At 37.3% G+C, this 17,909-nt stretch overlaps 1 protein-coding gene across 1 annotated transcript in view; it reads right to left on the reverse strand.

The window, feature by feature from the left end:
• Positions 1 to 17,909, reverse strand: part of LOC132295053 (carotenoid 9,10(9',10')-cleavage dioxygenase 1-like) — a 44,383-nt gene that overhangs the window by 18,593 nt on the left and 7,881 nt on the right. The window contains exons 2-11 of the mRNA XM_059793131.1: positions 9,103 to 9,173; positions 8,889 to 8,903; positions 8,140 to 8,251; positions 7,663 to 7,762; positions 7,410 to 7,472; positions 6,912 to 7,022; positions 6,644 to 6,828; positions 5,943 to 6,078; positions 769 to 886; positions 591 to 692 (exon numbers count right to left, since the gene is read on the reverse strand). Of these exons, the coding sequence (XP_059649114.1) occupies positions 591 to 692; positions 769 to 886; positions 5,943 to 6,078; positions 6,644 to 6,828; positions 6,912 to 7,022; positions 7,410 to 7,472; positions 7,663 to 7,762; positions 8,140 to 8,251; positions 8,889 to 8,903; positions 9,103 to 9,173 (1,013 nt within the window). The remainder of the gene's footprint in view (positions 1 to 590; positions 693 to 768; positions 887 to 5,942; positions 6,079 to 6,643; positions 6,829 to 6,911; positions 7,023 to 7,409; positions 7,473 to 7,662; positions 7,763 to 8,139; positions 8,252 to 8,888; positions 8,904 to 9,102; positions 9,174 to 17,909) is intronic.

Consider the following 17,909-nt stretch of genomic DNA (forward strand, 5'->3'; position numbering starts at 1 on the left):
TCCTAACAAAATTTTATAGAACTTGCTGGTCCTTACAATTGAAAAGTAGGACTAATAAGTAATTTTCCCAATAATCTTTTAATAGTTTGTTTTCCATTAATAAAAAATTGGGTTTCCAAAATTTAAAAGATAATATAAAAATCAAATTTATTCAAAAAAAAAAAAAAAATTAAAGACAAAAGAACTAAGAATGGAAAAATGAGTCTTATAAAATATTTGGCCACAATACTATGGCGTATGTCAGGTCAAAAGGATCAGTTAAATTATGTGTACGAATTCTGTAGAAAAGGTCTCCAAGTTATTTATCATGGTGGACATGAGAGATATCTTTATTACCATCTCAAGGGGGAGCACTGACAAATAAGTTAAGTTAGAGTAAGACTGTATTTTATCTTCATGGATAATAATACAAATACAGAGGAGCAAACTTAGTCTACTGCTCAGCTCTCTCCCAAATTTTATCTCATATGTTCTTTCTTTTTCCTCTAACTATACATTATATCATCTTCTCATCCATTTTCAACATAAATTCTTAGCCACAATTCAATTTCAAATTCCACTAAATTGTTAACACAAAAAGTAGCACATACCTGCCAGTATAGCTCTCATTTACCCTGGGAAAATCTACAGCAAATGCTGATAGTTCCTTCTGTGAAGCTAAACCAGTTTTCATGTTGAATCTCATCTCATACCTGACAAGATAACCACAATCAGAAATACCATGGAGATATGAAACGAGTCAATGCTTTCAAGGGATCAGAATCCTACAGCTGATTTGTGAAATTCTCAAGCTTTTCTTTCACGGCCCCATTAACCATGTCCAAATCTGGATTCTCAAGGCGGCAAGTGATCAGAACGACTTCATCTCCTTCCTCCCATGCATTGGCTGATAAAATAAATTCATTGATAGTTTTTAGAAAGTAAACAAGATGAACTTAAGCATTAGTATCTCATCAATGAACAGGGCATAAATTTTAAGAATTTCCATATAGGCAACAATTAGAAAAAGCTCTAAGCAAGTTCCAGGTGGCGATGGGTTATGTAATCACTCTCTCTCTCTCTCTCTATATATATATATATATATATCATTTGTAAAACACTTTACCAAGTAGGTGATTGTGAATACAAAATGTAGAATAAATGCTGCTTTAGCACCAGCATATGAGAGAAAAAAAAGAAAAAAGAAGTAGCGTCTGAAGTCAAGAACTATTTGAAAAGTCAGATGTTGGAAGTTGCCCATTCCGGAAAAAACCTGACAATTATCATATACGTAAGTTTCAAATTTCAGAACATCTGTCACATCATGGAAAGAGTATATCACCAGATTCACCACAACACGCATGAGAGAGAGAGAAGGGGGGGAGGAATTAAACAATTTTTCAGATATTGAAAGGAATGACGTCTCAAAATAAATGGATAATTTTGAAGTGGAGCCAAATCTAGTGGCAACTTCAGAGGGAGGGAGAGAGGTGAGAGAAATTAAACAACTTTTCAGATATTGAAAGGAATGACGTCTCAAATTAAATGGATAATTTGGAAGTGGAGCCAAATCTAGTGGCAGCTTGAAACAAGTATATACAAGTAACCACAATTTAAAGGACTGAAACACAGCTCCATGTCACCAAAAGATTAATAATCTGGCATTCAAAGTTTTTATGCATGACCAAAAGACATAGAGTATCTTACCAACCATCGAGACTTCAAAAAAATGTTTGCATCATGTTAAACAAACAAATCCAAATAAGGACAATATTGTCCTCAACATTATGTTTAGAATTGGATTTATATTTATGACTCAAAGGCAGAAGTGAAAACAGGGAATACAACCTGATAGCATTTCTATTGACAAGATTTGAAAGTGTTTAGGCCCTCCATTGCATTATCACAGACAAGCAAGTGTTTATGTCTGATGAATGGAAAAATTCTAGGTACGGCCATATGGGCCATCATCCATTTATAATATTCATTATGTATTGAAAAAAAACTATATGTTATATTTTTACTCTACTTTGCTAGTTAGGAGACACTGGCTAAAGTCCCTAGGTTGGTTGATCGGTATGAGAAACCACCATGGAGCTTGCTAAGTAGGCAATCAAAGAAGATTACAGATATTAGAAAGATCATTGGTAGATAGTTGACAACTGGTGGGCTAATCAGCTTCATCATGAGTTGAAAATAGCTGGTATATTAATAATTATACAAGTATAACTAAACTTCTGAGTTAAAACTTTTAAGAACTTATTAAGTTACTGATTTCTAGAATTTTCCTTCTGCTACTTTGCTAATGCATTTTATTTTTATTAGGTTATTTTCTTAATCCTAAACATCAATTTAGCATGGAACGATCATCAAAGGAAATGTCTAAAGGAACAATGGAGAGGGCTAAAAATGTATCAAGGATTAGATCATAATATTTGGAATCAGGCAAGGATGAAGCAGATGATGATGTAGAAAAAGTCAAGTCCATTCCCCAAGTAAGTGACTAAACTAAAATAATTACTCCCTCTGTCCCATAATACTTGTCCACTTTGGGAACTGTAACTCACAACAATTGTGAGTCACAGTTCCCACAGTGGACAAGTATTATGGGACGAAGGGAACAGTATTTTTCTATTTTCTAATTCTTTCTTATTTAATGAAGCGATTTACAAATAACAAGTATAGTTAATTATCTTTTACAAATTCCTAATTTCTTGTAGCTTTTTATTATTTTGGGACAAAAGAGAGTTCTAGCAATCTTACCACCTCTGACGACCCGTAATACACATGTACTGGTAAATAATATTTATGTCCCAAACAAATTCAATTCAACAATTCTCGTAAGTATTAAATATATATTCTGAAGTTCATCATTGTGTTTGCAGTTGAATGGCAGATTTTATGTGGGACTAGTGCTCCAGAATTACAGTTGGTTCTGGTGAAACTTTTAAGTCTCTGGTGACATCGTTGTCTAACTGTGAGTATAAGAGGACGAACAGATTGAGGTATGAGAGACCTCAGCAATTGATGTACCTCCATTACAGTATGAGGTTGCAGATTAGGCTTATGTCTCACGCCAGTCAGGAGGAGAATGAAAGATAATGTAACCCCATTAACCTAAACTACATCTTTGAGGAGGATAATTCCCTTGTCCCCTGGTTAGAGGAGAAGGAAGATCCATTGCTCGACAATGAGACTATTTCTTGTTGGATGAGTATGTGGATGAGGCAGATGCAGCCATGCAGGAGGTCCCTCTTCTTCTCGTGCCCATGATAGTGATGGCAGTAGTTCCTACAATCTATTACCCAGCCACAGTGATGACGATGGCGATGGTGGTGATAATGATGCTAGTGCCAGAGGAGGAGGAAGATATGGTTAAGATGGCAATGATGTGCCTTCTTATAGGCAACCTAAGCGTGACCATATATAGGTGATTACTCTGTACCTAGAGTCCCATATGAGTAGGAGATTGCTACGTGAGGAGAACGATTAGTCACCATCAATGTCTACTAGATATACTGGACAAGTAGGTCCTACTACTGAAACTGCTATATATTTTAGAAGGAACAGCACCACATTTTAGGAGGAAACAGAGGCAAGCATGATCATTGTGATGACAGGTCATCTTCCATCTTGCATAGCTTTTGGGAATTTGGACTTGGGCAATCATGAGATTCTTATTGCAGTAGTAGAACTGGCCAAAACTACTATCAACCACCTCCTCAGCCTCAGGGTTATGATTATGCATATAATTATGGGTCCTAGACTCAGATGCATTGTGGCAGAGGCATTACATTATCACTGACCGGTCTCTAAGGATATCCTCCCGAACAGTATGGCTACCACCCTCATTATCCTCAGAATGAACCTATCCCTCAACCTTAGGCCCATCAGCAATATCCCCCTCATACAACTATGATCCACCACAAGGGAATGATAAATCAAAGCTTTATGAGCAACTATTCGCTTCACTGCCTCGAGGCCTTCCACATTAGGAGTCCCAACAAGATCAGTTACAAGATCTTCCACGTCACTCCTTTTCGCGGTGACCTAGTTTAAGTATCATTTTAAAATCCATTATCATTTATTTGCCTATGTAATTTAGCATTGAGGTACTATACAGTAAAGTTCTTATGTCTTTTATATCCAAAACTCTTATTTATTTCATGTTTAAGTCTATTTTTATTCATTAGTTTAATAAAAAGTAAAAATTACTAAGGCTTTAATAGCGACAAAACTTAAGAGTTCATATGTAAGTCATTACTTGTGTTAAATGATATTGAATGTAAATCTTTAAAAATTATCATTGGATTATGATGTAAAAGTTTACATGTCGATGCGTTTTAGGCCATAAGTGCAAGGTTAAAATAAATTCACAACCACCATAACCAATATTGCTACATTATGCTTGACGCAACCCCATGTCTGCTATGTCGCGACACCATGTCTTTGAAATATGGACAAACAAAAGATAAAATTAATAATGAAATATTAGTAAGATTACTGAAGTAGCACCAATTGAAGACAAATTTGATAGAGAACCGATTAAAAAGGTTTGTCCACATGCAACGACGAACAATAACTACACCAATTAGGAAAAGTGACGTGTGATCTTAATTTATAATTGCAGCGGTTAGCAGAATGACAAAACAAAATTCATGTAGCGGACCCCAAATAATTCGGAAAAGACTTTGTTGAATTAGGTTGAGTTGATTAGACTGTAAACCAGTTGAAGTCAATAGATCAGCTAGATGTAAATTACATTAAAATAGACTCACACCTTTTTCGATGTTGTTGTGCAACAAAATTCTTCTTTCTGTATTTTCTAGAATATTGCTAGAACATAATCTGCATATCTGCATCATTTTGTACTAGTACTTCAAAATATAATTAGGTAAAAAGGTTCAGGCTGACCTCTATAATTTGCTTAGACATGGTTAAAGTTGACCTGACCCAATCCATATGCATTATGTGCAACAGAGTATTTCAAAGATGCCTCGGCAAAAGTACATCATTTGGTATGGAGGAAAGAGTGGGAGGAAGGAAGAGAGCGTGTCAGGGGGGAGGATAGACAGGTCCTATTGTCAGTTAGAAGGTAAGGCAAAGGGAAAGGAAAAAAGGAGGAAAGTTCCCCCTCAGACTCGCCATTTCTTTTGGCACAAAACGAACAAAAACAGAATCAGTGGAAGATAAGAACCTTTTCATTTGCCTTTTTGCCCTTCAAACAACACCCTTCAGTTATTATGCACGGCTCTAGTGGGAAAATAAAATAACTCAACTTTCCTTCCTCCTTTTCTTCATGATTAACCAAGCAAAGGAAAAGACAGTGACCTTTTAGACCCCTCTTACCTCTTTCTCCTCTTGAAAATCAAATCCCTCATAACCAAATGGAAAATGGAGTGTTTTTTCACCCTAAAAATGAGATGTGTAGTACAGAGAATGTTCAATGTGGCAAGGTCAGCCCATGGTTAGTGTTTTCTACAAATTCAAATTCAACCAACTTTGTATGAGCCTTTTAACATTTATTGATGCATATACTTCAGTTTCTGATCAGAATTCCACAGAAAATTATCCTTCATGTTGATCTAAACAGGTAATTATATGGTCTCAGTCTGAAAGTGTGCAAAAGCCAATCACAAGTAATTTGGAGCTTTATGTGCAAGCAACCAACAAGTAACTAAGAATATTGACTGTTGGTAGCATTTTTGGGGTAAGCTCATCCTACTAATAACAGAGTTTCTAGAACATGCCACATAAGCAAGAATGAAAATAAAATCTTAGAATTTCCTTGTTTTCCGGCTGAGAACATCTAAATTAGTAGGCATACGCCACGTGCCATCCGAACTTTATCACCGTGCAGAAATTTCAATTAAACTACTAGTGAACTAGAACCCAAAAAGGTGGATACACTTGGAGGATATTATTTTGGCATATCAAGAAAGTGGGAGAGCAATGTAACTCACCATTATGGAATATAAAGCAGTTTGGCAACTCAAACCATTTGATTAGGAGCTCATCCTTTGCATACCGTGGAAGAACACCAAAACGAGCTTTTTTAGTCGCATCAAATGTAAATATGAACTTTTCCTTCACCATTTCCTGAAAATTAAAATGTCATGATTGCACTTTCCAAATCCTACTGCTAGCCTTATGTTTATCAACATATCAATTACTCAAGGAGAAACAAGGATTTGGGTACAAGATTCAAATTCCAAAAATACAACGGAAAAACAATCCACTAGCAAATGATGAGCATGTGTCACTCACACATCAGGAGGTTAGACAAAAAAAAAATCTCAACCCATGACACATCCAAATGCATTACTAAAATCATACAGTCAAGGTATTTAAAAAACAATAACTGGAAACAGAACTTCAATTATTTGAAAGAAGAACTATAAGACACCCTATAAAAATGACTAGATGATGAAAAGATTAGAGGAATGGTAAAAACCCCTAACATTAGTGATCCAGTCCTGTGTTGTTTATAAATCGTTCCAATCATTCACATCCCCTATCCCTGTGAAAGAAGTTTTTGTCACTAGGAGGGATCAATTGTTAATATTATAAAAAAGTTAAAGATGAAATGCAATGTTAACATCAGTAGCCTTCTGTACCATATACATATATTATATAATATAAAAAATTGAAAAAAAAACCTTACCTCTGGTCTAAAGTACAGAGGAAGATCCATAAAAATTGCATAATTTTCAGTAATGGCGAAGTCATGCATCATGATAGGGTCTGATATTGTTATTGGTACAGGATCATGCATGAAACCATCCTTTGAAATAACTCTGTAGGTAATATACGGTGGTGTATGTGAAAAGCCAAAGGTAAACATCTCGCCTGCAAGCAAAAGATTTATAAATAAAAAATATATATTCTACATTATTAATTGACCATATTTCCTTTAGGGAGGATGGTTTTACCAGTGAATGGATCAACCTTTGGATGAGCAGTGAAGGAATGTGTCAATCTCTTGTCATAATCCAACATGCCAAGGGTTTGCAGATCTCCATCTTCCAAAACCTTAAGGACATCTGCACAATGCAATAGGGTTACCATTTCAGTTTTGCACTAAAAACAGGCAATAAAATGGAGTTCCTTAACGATATATGATGTAACTTATTTTCCAGTTTTTTTCTGAGCCATATTTTGGGATCATTAAAACCTGATATTGAAGGATCCATGCGTAATATGAATTAATGTGCACTGGTTCAGTTACAAATTTATTGGGAAAAAAAAAAAAAAAAAAACAAGAGAGAAAAAGAACCAATCAATACATGACAAAGGTTGTGTAAATATTCAATGCACCAATGGGCACTGCCCATCTAAAGAAAATTCAGAGTGTCTCTTATATTTCCATGAATTATAAAGAAATGAGATACCTTCTAAAGAAAAGGAAATAGAAAAGGAAGAGAGCTTACAAGGTTTATCTACCTCTGAAAGTGCCAAAAGCTTCCCGTGGTGATATATGAGAGCTGTGTTACCTGCAAGGAGGTGACAAAAGGTTATCACCTCGAGCACTTCTCATATGTGAATTTATATCAGGACCATAACTGAATAATATCTTTGGCTCTGTAGTATTGTTACTATAGCACTGGAACGACTTTGTTAAGGGGTACAATCCCACAGGAATATTTTGGTGTTGAAGCAGAGAAGCATAATCAGTTGACCCACCTGTCCCAGTTCCATATGAAACATCCAATACTTTCAACTTTGCTCTCAGCATTTGCATGTTAACCATAAGCAATCCAAACAGCCCTTTAAGGTCTCCAATCTGCAGATGAAATGACAAACCAATATGTAATTTATTCACTCTTGAGATATTTATAATTCCTAATTGATCCTCCTTTCTCATTTTATTTTTTTAATTATATATGTATTGTTTTAGTCCTATGGACTTAAATAAAGCAAAATGGAAAAAGAGAATTCATATAGCCAACTTCAAGTAGTTGGAAAAAGGCTTTGTTGAGTGTATGTATTAATTTAGTTAAAAAAATTAAGATCCAGAAGTGAAAGGGCAACAAGAATGGAAGACAAAACATTAATGATATTACATATATGGGTACAAAGAAAAAGAAAAAGAAAAAAGGAACAAGAAGAAGAAGAAGAAAGACACCTAAAAAAATTAATTTATGTAGTTCAGAGGTATACCTTCATAAATTTGGATCCTCCAAAATACTCTTCCTGCTTAAGACGTGATGTCCTTACATAACGGGAGACATATGTTGCTCTACCATCTTTGATGCGCATACCATGAACCATGCTGCAGAATCAGATATACAAAAGCCTTAAAATAGTTATAGATATCAAAGTGACACTCAATTGGAAAATCCATAGCAATTATGAAGGCTGCAAAATTTCACTGTTAAATTAACGTACAACAGAAAACAGATAAACAGATGTAATAATTGATTATTAGAATAGAGCTCCATTTGCTGGTGAAAGAGAATTGTGATTCAGAAAATCGGACTGCTGAACTAAACTTTGAACAGAGTATGAAATGTCATTTTGTAACTAACTTGTATGCAAAAAAATGCACATAATGATGCAGGTATTTTCTTTAGAGAGAGAGAGAGAGAGAGAGAGCATTCAACTGGCATCAGTACAATTATTAGTTTTAATTCTAAACTACAGGTAGATTTTGCCATTGAAGCGTAAGATGCGACTTGGGAATTAACTTGTCATTCTTTGCAGAGAAAAAGTTGGCCATTCGGTGGAAAATACTTAATTACCCCACATTAGTTTCAGTCACAATAGAGACTCCAATGCCATTCAACAGTGGGAGAAAATGAGATGATGGAGTGAAAAAGGTTCTTCCTTCTTCGAAAAAAAAAGAAAAAAAAATTCAAATAAACCATGCAAGTTATCTTCAATTTAGTGAGGGAATAGAGAACACGCACCCATCTCCATCAAACCTGCAAAAGAGAGCAAAGAGGGTATGAGCACAACTGTCACCTGGTTGATATTAACCCCAACCAATAACGGGAAAAAAAAAAAGAAAAGGGTACATGTATTTGAAACTGATAAAAATCAAGATATTATAACTTCCTTTAAACTTTCAAAATAGAACAAGGCCTTCTCGTTATAATAATTTGCAAAAGAAAAAGGATGTACATGTGATATCCAGCCACTGGAGCAAACTTCGGATTTGAGCCAACCCTGAGAAACTCACCATTCAAGCAATCCTGTAATTCAATTTTTTTAAACATCATATCTCTGGCAGCACAAGCATAAGAATATACAATTTAATCACCAAAAAAAAAAAAAACAGCTTGCTAACTATATTTGCAAGAATTAAGTAGCTTCCTTCAAAAGGCAGCAGTATATGAGCTTCATTAAAAACAACACCTCAGCAATGGAACTTTAGGCATTTAAAATTAAGTAAAGTGTGGAAAAATACGAGTTAGTCTCCTTGATTAGTGGTAGGTTAGCACTAGAATTGTGTAAATATTTGTTTCCTAGAGTTTAGGGATTTGTGTAAATATTTGTTTCCTAGAGTTTAGGGATTTGATTGATAGAGAATCAGGGATTCCTGATTATAGGGTTTTCAAAATTTAGTTAGTTGCTGATTTTTCTCTCTGTGATTTCTTATATGTAGCCCAACAGAGGCTCTTGTAAAAATATTAACAGATTTAATATAATTGAATTCATTTCACCACATGGTATCAAAGCCGTAAGGCTTGGATTTCCTGAAAAAAAAAAAAATTCAGCGGTTTTTTATTTTTTCTGTTCAGGCCTTCATAGCCAATTTTCTCTGTGACTTGCCTTCATTGCAATCATTCTCTGGCAATTTCTTTTGCCAATTTTCGCATAACCCTTCTTTCCGGCCTTCATAGCCGATTGTTGAAGAATGTCAGAAACTACTATTCAACCATCCCAATCACCCGAGGAAGAGCAGGTTCAACGCTCCACAAGTGAACTGCAGAATATTCAACCAGCGCACCGACTAAATGGAAGAAACTACTTGAAATGGTCTCAATTGGTTTGAACTTTTCTAAAAGGAAGAGGGAAATTAAGTCACTTGCTGGGAACGGGACCAAAGAAAGGTGATGCAGGTTTCGAAGCATGGGACGAGGAGGACTCAATGGTCATGTCCTGGTTGTGGAATTCCATGACACCCGAAATCAGCGATACATGCATGTTCCTAGCAACTGCGAAGGCCATCTGGGACGCTCTCAACCAGACTTACTCCAAGGTTCATGATACGGCGCAAGTATACGAGATCAAGACAAAGACAGCGTCTACAAAACAGGGGAACAAGTCCGTGATTGAGTATGCCAATTTTCTGCAAAACCAGTGGCAAGAACTGGATCACTACCGGGTGATTGATTAGAAGTGCAGCGAATGCGCTATAATTATCAAAAATTTCATTGAAAAAGATCAAGTTTATGATTTTCTCGCTGGCCTAAACTCTGAATTTGATCAAGTCAGAATTCAAATTTTGGGCAAGGAGGAGGTACCATCTCTTAATGAGGTGATTTCATTGATACGGGTTGAAGAGATTTGGAGAGGAATCATGCTTGAACCTCAGTCGATTGACAGCTCAGCACTCGTAGCCTCTGGTGACAGCAAGCGGGGTTTCACTCTAGAACAACCGCAAAATGCTGAACATGGAAAGGCGGAATTATCATAGGGGGCAAACTAAGATAATCTCTGGTGTACATACTGTAAAAAGTCGCGACATACCAGGGATTATTGCTGGAAATTACACGGGAAACCACCCACATCCAGCCGAGAATGGGGAAACAAAGGAGGACAGTAGCAATGACAACAAGGACAAGCCCATATGACCTCACAGGTGGGTCAGGACCAGGCAAAAGAATATGGAGGATTCGACGGTGAAGAAATAGAGAAGTTAAGAACCTGCTTGGAACCCTCGAGAAACCATCTTCTGGTGCTTGTTCTTTAGCCCTCTCAGGTGAGTCTTTATTCTCCCATGGATTAAATGTTTCTGATAAATTGTTTGTGGATTCATGGATCATAGACTCGGGAGCCACAAACCACATGACACATGCCTCAAACCAGTTCAGCACTTATACCCCATGTCCTAGCAATACGAAAATCATTGTTGCTGATGGAACCACAACCACGGTTGCTGGTGTAGGAGATATCCATATCACCCCTAGTCTTGTTCTTAAAAATGTTCTACATCTTCCTAAATAGTCCGCTAACCTTGTGTCCATTCAAAAGCTTACTAGAGACTTACATTGTCATGTTACGTTTTATCCCTCTTACTATGAATTTCAAGACCAGGATTTGGGGAGGAGGATTGGACGTGCTAAGGAAAAGGAAGGACTCTACTACCTTGAGACACCGAGCCTTCCGAGTATGATCAGGACAAATTTATCCACTTCGTTTCTCTCTTCTTCCAATAAAGATGTCATATGGTTGCATCATTTTCGTCTCGGACATCCTTCTTTTGCAATTCTAAAAATCATGTTTCCTTCTTTGTTTAAGGGAATAAATATTGGGACATTTCATTGTGATATTTGTGAGTATGCAAAACACACTCGTGTAGCTTTTCCCATTAGCAAAAAAAAAAGTTCCTCCCCTTTCTATTTAATTCACAGTGATATATGGGGACCCTCCACAGTCCCAAATGTTTCTGGTTCACGGTGGTTTGTGTCCTTTATCGATGATTGCACTAGAGTCTCTTAGATATTTTTACTCAAAAACAAATCAGATGTGAGTAATATCTTTCTCAATTTCCATTCAATGATCTGTAATCAGTTTGGTACCAAAATAAAGAGGTTTAGGTCTGATAATGCGAGGGATTACTTCAATCAAGTCTTGTCACCCTTCTTTCAAAAGGAAGGAATTATTAATGAGTCATCTTGCATTAATACTCCACAACAAAACGGAGTAGCCGAAAGGAAAAACGATTATCTCCTAAACACTACTAGAGCACTCTTGTTTCATCAAAATGTACCAAAACACTATTGGGGGGAAGTAGTACTTACATTTGCCTACATCATAAACAGACTTCCTTCACGGGCTTTAGGGTTAAGAAGTCCAATGGAAGCCCTTTCTAAATTCTACCCCGACCTTAGTGCCACAAACAACCTTACCCCTAGGATATTTGGGTGCACTTCATTTGTTCATGTCCATAGCAACAACCGGGGCAAATTAGATCCTAGAGCCATTTAGTGTGTGTTTGTAGGATACTCGTCCACACAAAAAGGCTACAAATGTTTTCATCCTCCTACCAGGAAACTTTATATCTCAGTTGATGTCACATTTGCGGAAGGGAAACCGTATTTTATTGAACCTTATCTTCAGGGGGAGTCGTCTATCATGAAAGATAAGGATTTTTTTCTAGCTTGCTTTACCGTCTTCGTCTCGTTCACCATCTCTCTTACCTATATCAAACACTCAATCCAACTCAGTACCTGAGCCTGAATCTCCTGTTTTGTCACCTATGTCTCTTGTTGTGTCTCCTGTGAAGGATCATATGACTCTTGATCACGTACAGTATGGGAAAGGGAAGGTGTACTCGAGGAAGCAAGGTCCAGCTCCTGATCCGGTGTAGGCCCAAACCTCCAACCTGACTCCTGAGAATGAGGTAACGATATCTGAACCTACTCCACTTATAGAACACCAGCTCCCTGGACCTCTGGACCTCAAATAACTGACCAAGATTTGCCCATAGCCGTGAGGAAAGGAACTCGAGAGTGTACCAAACGACCATTATACCCTCTATCTCATTATGTGTCCTTAAAGAAATTCTCACCAGCCCATAGGAGTTTTCTCACGAGTCTAAATGAAGTCTCTATTCCAAGCACTTTATCTGAGGGATTATCCAATGAAGAATGGAGGAAAGCAACGAGAGTTGAGATGGACGCATTAGAAAAAAATGGGACGTGGGAGGTGGTTGATTTACCAAAAGAAAAAAAGGCAGTAGGGTGTAAGTGGGTTTTTACCTTGAAATATAAGGCTGATGGATCATTAGAGCGCTACAAAGCAAGGCTAGTTGTTAAGGGGTACACTAAGACATATGGAGTTGATTACCAAAAGTCCTTCGCTCCAGTTGCAAAAATGAACACTGTAAGGATCTTGTTGTCATTAGCAGCCAATTTTAATTGGGAATTATAGCAGTACGATGTGAAGAACGCCTTTCTACATGGTGACCTGGAAGAAGTAATTTATATGAGTATCCTGCCAGGATTTGGAGGAGTTGAAAGGAACAAGGTATGCAAGTTAAGGAAGGCCTTATACTGTTTAAAACAATCGCCCCGTGCCTGGTTTGGGAGATTTACTAAGGTGATGTTAGCTACAGGATACAAGTAGAGTCAGGGAGATCACACTCTTTTCATCAAACACTCAGTTTTAAGGAAAGTCACGGCCTTGATAGTCTATGTGGACGACATAATTATGATTGGAAATGATGAGAAAGAGAAACAAGCCTTGAAACAATGTTTAATTAAAGAATTCGAGATAAAAGATTTGGGGAGATTGAAGTATTTTCTAGGGATAGAAGTGGCTCATTCTAGACAAGGTATCTACATCTCGCAGTAAAAGTATGTCACTGATCTTCTTAAGGAAACAGGAATGCTCGCAAGCAAACCAGCTGCAACACCTGTAGAGCCGAATCATAGACTTGGAGAGGCTATTGGAGATCAAGCAGTAGATAGAGAGATCTACCAGAGATTAGTTGGAAAACTCATTTATCTTGCCCACACCTGGCCGGACATAGCATATTCTGTTAGCGTCATCAGCCAATTCATGCATGACCCCAAGGAGATTCATCTTCAAGCTGCCTACCATGTGCTTCATTACTTGAAAGCTAATCCTGGGAAGGGGATAATGTTCAAGAGAAACTCTGAGCTTGTCCTTGAAGCCTACACAGATGCAGATTACGCAGGGTCCCCTATGGATTGAAGGTCTACTTCAGGTTATTGTACATTCCTTGGAGGCAATTTGGTAACATAGCGAAGCAAGAAGCAAAATGTTATAGCCCGGTCAAGTGCAGAAGCCAAGTTTAGAGCAATGGCACAAGGTGTCTGTGAATTGTTATAGTTGAAGATTATACTGGAAGACTTGAAGATTAAATGGAGTGGGCCAATGAGACTCTACTGTGATAAATAATCAGCAATCAACATTGCACATAATCCAGTGCAACACGACCCAACTAAGCACATCGAGATAGACAGGCATTTTATCAAGGAAAAACTAGAAAGTGGATTAATTTGCACACCATACGTTCCCACGGGAGGTTAATTGGCAGATGTTCTTACAAAGGGGCTCAACCGTGTTATCTTCCAAGAAATCATTTCCAAGCTGGGAATGGTTGACACCTATTCACTCACTTGAGGGGGAGTGTGGAAAAATACGAGTTAGTCTCCATGATTAGTGGTAGGTTAGCACTAGAATTGTGTAAATATTTGTTTCCTAGAGTTTAGGGATTTGTGTAAATATTTGTTTCCTAGAGTTTAGGGATTTGATTGATAGAGAATCAGGGATTCCTGATTATAGGGTTTTCAAAATTTAGTTAGTTGCTGATTTTTCTCTCTGTAATTTCTTATATAGCCCAACAGAGGCTCTTGTAAAAATATTAATAGATTCAATATAATTGAATTCATTTCACCATATAGAGTAATAGAAGAAATGCAAGATAGAAGGAATATAAGAAAAATGTGTAAAGGCTTGAATGAGAATAATAATATCATTGCATATTCTATGCCTAGACATATCCGTAAATAAAGTCAAATACCATGATTTTAGCTTATCATATCTCAGCTAATATAGTAAGATATCCATGATTCTAGCCTATGGCTAACACTCCCCCTCAAGTTGGTGCGTGGATATCTGAGATGCCCAACTTGGACAATACATCCTCAAACTTTATGAATATATAGCAAACGACTATGTTTGACTGCATTAAATTTACTAGTCAAGATATAACCATGGCGTTTCTCCAACCCACCGTGGATACATCTTATTTGTCTCAGCTTGTGTCTCCTAAGACCATAAACCCATTAACAATGTCTCCTCAAACCATAAGCAACCAACCATGTCTCCCCATACCATAAACATCAACCATGTCTCCTTAGACCATTCCTGAATGGGTGGTGTCAAACTCACATCGCCTCCGTTGCAGTCGGTCCACCCCATCTTTGATACCAAGAAGAAATACAAGATAGGAGTACAAGAGAAATGTGTAAAAGCTTGAATGAGAATAATAATATGTAAAGGCTTGAATGGGGCTTAATCCCTCATTCATAGTATTGGTATTTATACTCCCTCCATCCCAAAATAAGTGCCCACCTTTCTATTTTTTTTTCGGTCCCAAAATAAGTGTCCCATTTGAAAAGTGTACTATTTTTTGTAATATTACCAATTTAACCTTCTTGCATTGAACCTAAAAAAAGTAAACCATCACGTCATGGTGGACCTACTAGGGATTAGTTTAGTAATTCATTCACTACTAATACAATAAAATAATAATATTCTCTTAAAAAGTTAGATTCCCAAAAAATGACACTTAGTTTGGGACAGAGGGAGTACTAAAAAAAGCACATGTTAATATTACAAGAAAGGAAACTGAATAAAATCATTGTATATTCTATGCCTAGACATGTGCGTAAATAAAGTCAAATATCATGATTCTAGCTTATCATATCTCGGCTAATATGATAAGTTACATCTTCTGGTCTATCCTATCTCAGTTAACAGTAATCAACAACAACAATAAAGCATTAAAGTATTTTCCCAACTACTTGGGGCGGCTACATGAATCCTATGTTTTTATTCCGCTCTATTAGGCCATAGTCTCAGTCAAAAAACTCAGTAGAGTAATCAAAAAATAAATAAAATAAACAGAGAGAAAAGGTTCGGTGGACTGTCTTTAGGTCTTTTGATGAGGCAAGAGTTATCCCTGTATTTCACTTATAAAAAAAAAGAGTTATCCCTGTATTTCTTGCAATCCTTTCTTAGAGCAAGGATACACTCTATTTGGACAGCCTGCAGATGTAGTCCTATTGGTGAATCACATATTGTGTTACAGTCGTGTAGCTGTTCTTTCTTTGCATTTTATTTCTAAAAAACTGTAAGGTACTCCATGGGTTACCAATGTGGGAAAATATGATTCTTTCCTTGTATAAGGAAATCGTGCACAGGCTGTTAATAGCTAAGGATTTATTATTTATTGTAATCCTTGATTTCTAGGGATTAGTTTTTTATATGTATTGATATGTATCTCCAGGATTAGTTAGTTTCCTAGAATAACATTATTTTGAAGTACATATAACAGTGTTTTCCCAATTCTTTAATCATTTTGATTCGATTACCAATTTCAGTAATTTTGTCATGGTATCAGAGCCCTAGGCTCGTTTTCTGGGTAATCATCTTCTCTTGGCCTTCTTTGCTAGTCCTTTTCTTCGTGTTCTTGTTCTGTGAAAATCCAGTGTTATCAAACCTGTGGATTCCACCTCTCTCTCTAAACCATGTCAACATCCACTGAAACCAGCGACACTTTAGAGATCCCTGTAACTGGAAGCAACGGCGCTGTCCCAACAGGAGAATTGCAGAATATCCAGGCAGCGTACAGGTTGAACAGGAAAAATTATCTGAAGTGGTCTCAAATGGTCCACACATTCTTGAAGGAAAGAAGGAAACTGAGCCACTTGCTTGGTAATGGTCCAAAGAAGGAGGATCCTAAGTTTGATGCTTGGGATGAACAAGACTCTATGGTTATGTCTTGGTTATGGAACTCTATGTTCCCAGAAATCAGCGACACTTGTATGTTTTTGAGCACGGCCAAGGAGATATTGGAAGCAGTCAAGCAGACCTATTCCAAAGTACGTGATGCTGCACAGATCTATGAGATCAAAGACCAAAATCTCCGCTACCAAACAGGGTAATCGGTCAGTCATCGAATATTCCAACCTCTTGAAGGGTCTATTGCAGGAGATGGATCATTATCAGTGCATTCAGATGAAGTGCAGTGAAGATGCAGCTATCCTTAATAGGTTTGTTGAAAAGGACAGAATTTATGATTTTCTTGCAGGTTTAAACATCGAATTTGATGTTGTAAGAGTGCAAATACTTGGAAAAGAAGATTTGCCAACCTTAAATGAGGCAATTGCAATTGTTCTTGCTGAGGAAGGAAGAAGGGGTGTCATGATTGAAACTCACACAGTAGAGAGTTTGGCCTTGGTGGCAAAAAACACGGCTGTGAAGAATTATGGCTTCGAACAACGTTTTGGAGAAGGCAATGGGCAAGCAGACATGCCAAGACCATTCAACAAGGATTCTCTTTGGTGTACATATTTCAAAAAATCCCGCTATACTAAGGAGAAGTGCTGGAAGCTCCATACCAAGCCTCAAACTGCGAACAAAGCCCGGTCAGAAAAGAGTGGACAACCAAGAGGACAGAGACAGGCATATATGGCAACCACACAATCAAACAGTGAAGACAATCTTTCAATCCCATCTGTCGAATTCAACAAAGAAGAGATAGAGAAATTAAGGAGCTTATTGGGAACGTTAGAGAAACTGTCTGGTGTTCTCAGGTGTTTCCTCTCCTTCCCCCTCTTCTCATGTTTTTAGTGCTTCGGATACAGTCTCCTTAAGCTCCTGGGTCATTGACCCAGGAGCTACAGATCACATGACCCATTCCTCAAAAAAAATTATTTCATAAACCCCTTATCCTAGCAATAGGAAATAATAACAGCTGATGGATCAGTGACAACCATGGTTGGTCAAGGAGATGTGTTTTTTGAATGACCACCTTACACTTACGAATGTCCTCCATGTCCCAAAACTATGCACCAATCTTGTGTCAATCCAGAAACTCACTACAGATTCTAATTGCAATGTGACGTTTTATCCTCTTCGTTGTATATTTCAGGAACAGGGCACGAAGAGGATGATTGGACATGCTAGGGAGAGGGATGGTCTATACTACCTTGAAGAATCAAATG

This window comes from Cornus florida, unplaced genomic scaffold (assembly GCF_030987335.1).
Source record: "Cornus florida cultivar Cherokee Brave unplaced genomic scaffold, ASM3098733v1 CherokeeBrave_3.0.0_Hap2_Chr02, whole genome shotgun sequence".
In the NCBI taxonomy this organism is placed as follows: domain Eukaryota; kingdom Viridiplantae; phylum Streptophyta; class Magnoliopsida; order Cornales; family Cornaceae; genus Cornus; species Cornus florida.